The 6846-nt window shown below is 38.0% G+C and overlaps 1 protein-coding gene across 1 annotated transcript; it reads right to left on the reverse strand.

Moving 5' to 3' along the window:
- Positions 1-17: 17 nt before the first annotated feature.
- Positions 18-6204, reverse strand: LOC118478829 (regulator of G-protein signaling loco-like). Its single transcript, XM_035973143.1, has 9 exons — positions 6135-6204; positions 5248-5489; positions 4751-4837; positions 3929-4075; positions 3229-3435; positions 2630-2716; positions 1817-1963; positions 1142-1288; positions 18-487 (listed from the first exon to the last, which is right to left on the reverse strand). The coding sequence occupies exons 1-9, from the start codon at positions 6202-6204 to the stop codon at positions 383-385; spliced, it is 1239 nt and encodes a 412-aa protein (XP_035829036.1). The 3' UTR covers positions 18-382.
- Positions 6205-6846: the final 642 nt, after the last annotated feature.

Here is a 6846-nt window from a genome sequence, read left to right on the forward strand (position 1 = left end):
TTGGGGGGGGGGGGGCAGGAGGGCAGGGGAGTGAGGGAGGGGGGGGTCGACAGGGGAAGATGGAGGAGTTCCTGAAACTTTTCGGAAAGTATGTCTATGCCTGCTTCTGGGACCTCTGTTCCAACCCTTGGGGCAGTTGTAATAGTTGAGCCTGGTCCTTATATTGCAAAGACATGCTGAAAAGCTCTGTAGCCACTCTGAGGCTCGGAAAGAGACATGTCTGACTCAGAAAACGCTCCAACTCCCACAGCGCCGGTGTACTGAGAAAAGGAGTAGAGGTTGGGGGGGTGGGGAGGAGTCTCCTTGTTGTCAACTGGGTGCGGTCAAGCACTATCCGGCGTTTACGGTCTGCGGAGTTGACACCGAAGTAATCAGACACCCATCACGGCTGAACGCCACCCTTCTTCTTGCTTCTCTTCTGTGCATCCTTTAGTCTGAATCTTTTCAGAAGTGTCAATATACCCGAAGAAGCTCCATATTTGCGACCCTGAGAAATAATAAAATTGTCATATTAACAATGGTGATGTGAAATACACAACAAAACCACCAGGAAAATACTTATTTATTGATAAACTATGAAATTCATGAAGGTTTAGGGAGAGATTAAAAAAAAATAAATTCATAGTACAGAATACCTTGGCGTTTCTGAATTAGACAAAAGCAAATTATAAGGCTTGTGAACTTCGCGAACAGGTATCCGAGCAAATAGCTGGATTCAAACACGCAATCTTACCTCAAAAACTCATTTGATAACCCATAAAATATATGAGGATTTAGACCGAGAGAAAAAAGTTGCTCTTAGTAGAGACCAGATTATAGTTTCAGATTAACCAAAGAGCTTGTGAGCAAACAACAAGACCAGCAGTATGTGATACGCTCCCTGCATTCAGACAGGTCTGGGCTATGCACTTCATAAAATGGAGATTAATTCAGAAAGACAAGGACAAAAGAACAAAAGAAATGTAACGAAGATTACGATTGTCCCTTCAAAACTGCAATCATTTTCTGCTAAACCAAAAACCAACTAGTTTTTACATACCATTGAGCAAAAAATACCATCACCAAAATCAATAAGCGAATAATGCTGGTACAAAATTACATCCCTGGCTAATAACTTCAAATATATAATGAATATACTCACTCTTTTCTCTTCTCTTTTTTCTTCTGGTAGTTTGTCTTGCATCTGTCCCTGCAGAAGTTTACCCTCCATTTCCTCCATTAACTTGTTCTTGTACAAATCAGCCTTGATGAATCTCACATAACTGTCACGACGCATCAGTTGATATATCTGCAAAATAAAACATACCTTGGTTATGATATAAAGACAAATAAGAACAAAAGACAACCCCTTTATTTGTGCATGTACCAAAAACTGGCATTTGCTGAGTTGTGGTAAACGGTTAGTCGGCACGACAACTGCTATTTTGTGTTGGGAAATTGGAGAACAATAACACAAAGAAGAAGCAGGCCACATCAAAGTATCCACCAACCACATAGAAAGAAAGTTAGAGATGCTATACCAATACTGATTTAAAGTATGATGCACCCTTTCCAAAAAAAAAGAAAAGTAACTTAAAAAATTAAAAACCTTTCTCTTAAAAAATACGTATACTTTCAAATTACAAAAAACATTTCCTCATTAGCAAATGCTGTCCTGCTAACATAATAATATGTCTATTTTGTAATTGGAACAACTTGAAAGTACATTTGTAGTCATATTAACATAAGATGATACTTGCAATAAGTATAAATAATTTCAACTAGTGTCACAAGATCAACTCTCACGGACAACCACACTAAATGTCAAGATACGTACCTGCTTTTGAGCCACATCAAACATGTCGACTGTGGGATTGTCCAGAAACGTCCGCGTGTGAGAGCGAGCTGCACCATCCACATTCACGGGATCATCTGCCGTGGGGGACAAAAAGCGGCCATAGATGACTCCGGCCTCAGCGTTGCGCTATAATGAGAAACAAAATACTCATTAATATAAGACAATAATAATATTAGGTTCATGGTGATGTTATTATCATTACATAGTGCAAAACATTACGACATTGATTGGTAGGGATGTCTGTAGTGCAGCCGTTAAGCAACCCGCCGTATCACGCTTTAGACTTGAATTCGATTCTCTCAGACTTTGTTCTGGGGTATTGCATCCCTCTCAATTCTGGTTAGTGTTGACAAGTGTCGATGGGGGCGTAAATTAACTTATCTAGTGTTTTTAAAAAAATTGATCTCCCTTATGGACCTTCAAAATTCGGATTCGAACAGAGACCAAGGTACATGCACTTGTTTTATCTTGTGGGAATATTTCCTCTGATAATTATTTCCACTGTGACTGTGAAGGTCCAAAAGCTCCATCTTCGAAGTGACTTGTATTTTTGTCTAAAGGAACATAAAACTTCAACAGCTACTATTACATTATGAACTATTATTGCTAAGTACAGTTGGATCTCTTTGATTCCATTTTCATTCACCTTTAAATAGCAGACCACCCCCCCCTCCTAAAAATTTTTTTTTTTTTAAATATTAAAGCAAAAAGTGTCAGTATAGTTCAAAATTGTACTACAGACTTTGTTACTTCTTCAGAGTATCGATTTGAAAATAAAAATTCTAAACTTACCTCAGAGTCATCTGTCAGTTGACGGTACTGCTCACACGCCTTCCAAAACAAGATGTTCTCTTCGCTAAACTCTTTCTTCAAGAATTCCTAAAGATAAAAGTAATACCGATGATCATGATAGTAATAAAGTTAATAATACGAGTAGAGAAAAACTCCAACTTAACATAAATATTTCGGAGAAAAATATAGAAAGGACATCTTTCTACCAAAGCCTGTAAAAGAGAATTAAAGTTAAAAAAAAAAGAAGAAGAATTGAGTAAGACATCCAGACTCATAAGAATATAGTAGTAGCTTCCAAATTTGTCAGTATATACATTTGTTCAATATTGTTGTTAGTTAGTCCGATTGTTCGTTTGCTCATTAGTTTTCTTGTATGCTTGTTTGTTTGTTTGTTTGTTTATTCATTCATTCATTCATTCATTCATTCATTCATTCATTCATTCATTCATTCATTCATTCATTCATTCATTCATTCATTCATTCATTCAAATTTCTTTTTTTTGCATGTATTTTTTTTCTTTATTTAAAGTGATTGGGGTGTGGATTTTGAAAAAGGATAAAATAAAAGTAAACATCATAAAGGGATATAAGGAACCTACCGAAAAGACTTCAACACCGACTGGGTCCTGAAGTAGTTTGTCCACGTGTACGGCCCAGCTGGCCACCCGACCTACTGGCTCCTTCAGACCGTCACCCTGATCGCCAGTCTGTCCAGGTTTATCCTCCATTTCCTCCATTAACTTTTTCTTGTACAAATCAGACTTGACGAATCTTACATAACTGTCACGACGCATCAGTTGGTGGATCTGTGAAGTAGCATATTCATTGATTTTGATATGAAAACAAATGGGAACAGAATATGACTTAATTCTTGATCTGAGCATTTACCAAAACTATCATTTATAGAGTTATAGTAAACGGTAAGTCTGCACGATAACTGCCTTTTGTCAGTGGAATATCTGAGAACAATAATACGAAGAAGAGGCATGCTGCATCAAAACACCCGTCAACCACATGAGAAGCAAGTGAAAGATGCCAGACTAATACTGAATTAAAAGATTTTCGCTCCCATCCACACTTCCTCAAAAAATAACCCACAAAAAACTTACTTTTAACATCTTCGCCCTGACTTATAATTATTATACTTATTAACATTAATTTGCAAATATGAATATTATTGAGATGAAAATTTGAAAATGGTCACATTACCATGGCATCGTACGAGCAGTAAATTTATTTCACTACTTATGCTCCAAATCAAATCTTGCTGACAACCACACTAAGTGTCAAGATACATACCTGCTTCTGAGCCACATCAAACATGTCGACTGTGGGATTGTCCAGAAACATCCGCGTGTGAGAACGGGCTACATCATCCACATTCACAGGATCATCTGCCGTGGGGGACAAAAAGCGGCCATAGATGACACAGGCCTGAGTGTTGCGCTATAATGAGAAACAACAAACAATACTCATGAATACAATGCCTTAGAAAATAATCATATAAGGTTCATGGTGATATTATTACCATTAGATTGTGCAATACGTTACAACTTTCTTAGCGATGTGGTGCTACGGTTAATTAAGCACCCCGCCGCAGCACGCTGCAGACTCGAATTTGATTCTCATTGTCATGTTGATTAAATTCTTTTGGAGTATTTCAGGCTTTCTTCTGGGGCATTGCACCCTTCTCAGGCCTGGTTGACCCAGGGTCAAAGCCTGCTGCCTGAAATACGGGGATGGGGGGGGGGGGGGGGAAAATAAAATATCCAATATAAAAAAAAAGAAAATAAATTGACTTTCAAAATTTAGATTCGAATTGAGACCGTTGTATTCGTTTAATCTTATTGTTACATTTCCTATGATAAGTATTTCCGGTGGAGGTCTAAAAGTTGGAAGTGACTCGTATTTTGTCTCAAGAGAGAAACTTCAACAGCAACTATTACCTTATAAAGTACTGCTACTAAGTACAGTTGTTGGTTCTGTATTTTTTTCCTTTTCATTTGCCTCTAAAAAAGCTATACTAATATTTTAGAGCCTGCGTCTTAGTAACAATACTGTACATCTTAAAAACATTCAGTTAAACAACACAATTCGACTATAAAAATATTCCAAACTTACTTCAGAGTCATCTGTCAGTTGACGGTACTGCTCACACGCCTTCCAAAACAAGATGTTCTCTTCGCTGAACTCTTTCCTCAAAAATTCCTAAATAGAAAAATAACATCGATGTAGATGAGAGTAATAAAGTTAATAATACGAGTCGAGGGAAAACTCTATATAACTTGTAAATTCAGGAGCAAAATATAGAGAGATCATGTTTCTACCAAAGTGCATAAAAGAGTATTTAAGTTAAAAAAACCCATACAAAACAAAGCAAAAACCTAACGGCGTGAGGTATTAACCGTAGGTAGTTTCTTCACCGGCTAGTTTATTGGTTTGCGTATTTGGTTTTTTTGTTTTTGTTTTTGTCGATATTACATATATCTATGTATTGATCTAATTCTTTTTGAATGATTTTTAAATACATTTTAGGGGCGTGGGTGGATGTCCAACTCTGGATAAAAAAAAAAAAGACAAACTATAAGTAAACATGATATAGTTAATGATGAACCTACCGAAAAGACTTCAACGCCGACTGGGTCCTGAAGTAGTTTGTCCACGTGTACGTCCCAGCTGGCCACCCGACCTACTTGCTCCTTCAGACCGTCACCCTGATCGCCAGTCTGTCCAGTGATGTTGTCCACACTCACATTTAACAACCTAGCCTGTTTGTGATCGCCAGTCTGTCCAGTGATTATGTCCACACTCACGTTGAGCAGCTTGGACTGGGTGTTCAGACAGGGAGCCTCTTCAATAACTGGGGACTTAAGTTATGAAAAACATTAATGTTTTATTTCGTTTGTTTGTTTCTCTTTGTTTGTTGTTTTCTTCTTAGTAAATTATCAAATTCACCCTACTTTTTAAGGGGGTGTTCTTTGTTTTCCTGAGCGTAGGAATAGGGTGATGGGTTGGAAGCTTTGTTTTGTTTAGTTTTTTTTATGGTGGGTGTTTATCGACTCTTGCAATTGCATAAGGTACTATGAGGGTGCGGGATATATTAAACATTTTCAGTTCGTAGGAACTTTTGACTTTTGCACGGGTGGCGGCCGAAGCCTACTCTTATTTATGATGGACTAACAAGGGATTTTTAACATGTGCAACACTCTTAGAGGGCTTCCGAAATTATTTGCCCTTATCCGAGAAAGATAGATGTTAGATCTTACCTATAATAAGATCGGGGGTGTGGCTGAAAGACAACAATAAGAAGGAGCCAAGAAGTAGAGGTACAAAGGCTACATAAAGAGTCAGGGCCAGGGGCCAAGAGGAGGGTGCAAAGGAGTGGGTGCAGAGAGTGGAGACAAAATCAGACGAAAGAACATTGTCAGAGAGAAGGGAAGGAGGTGAAACGAGAAAAATCTAGAGAAGGAAATGTTCCAACTCTGTCTGGAATCAAACCCGGTACCTATTGACTGAGTGGTGAGCAACGTGACCTCTCCTCCACGGGGGCCCCCAATTTTTTTCCTTTTTGTCATGGAGGTTGGGGCGGGGGGCGGGTATGGCAGGTTAAAGTCCAAAATGATCCTATATGTTTGTTTTAAATTATTTCGCTACATCTTTCAACACTTTGAAGAAACAGGTTGAATACCAATCACAAACGACCGACCAAACAACTTTTTAGACGTTCGTGTTTTCACATATTTTTGAAGTTCACTCTAAAGTTCTATGAATCAATTGTCGGCGCTCGGGCAAGGTGGCAAGGTTCTTTCAATTTCGAGCTTAAGTTTATCATCCCATTGAGTTTACTAATGTATACTGATAATATGATTTCATGCTTAACATAAAACTCAAAATAAAACATGTGTTTGTCACTTCTAGATCTCCAAACAGACAAATGAGTTAAAATGCATAGGTTGAAGTTTTTCTGCGTACGAAGAATTATTTAGTTTTTAAAAAAAAAGCAATTAATCAAGTCAAAAGTCAAAAGAAGTGCATGGAATTAGGTTTTAAAATTGTTGTTATTTCTTGGAAATGTTTATGGGGGCCGTGTTTGTCAAGTAACGAACTGTTTCCTTCAGAGACGGGATTATTTTTACTGAAAGTTTGGGGAAACGTCAGTTTTTACAAGACAAGACAAGACACAATCACTTCTTTCCGTCCTAATTGCCCCCCCCCCT

This window comes from Aplysia californica, unplaced genomic scaffold (genome assembly GCF_000002075.1).
Source record: "Aplysia californica isolate F4 #8 unplaced genomic scaffold, AplCal3.0 scaffold01028, whole genome shotgun sequence".
NCBI lineage: Eukaryota > Metazoa > Mollusca > Gastropoda > Aplysiida > Aplysiidae > Aplysia > Aplysia californica.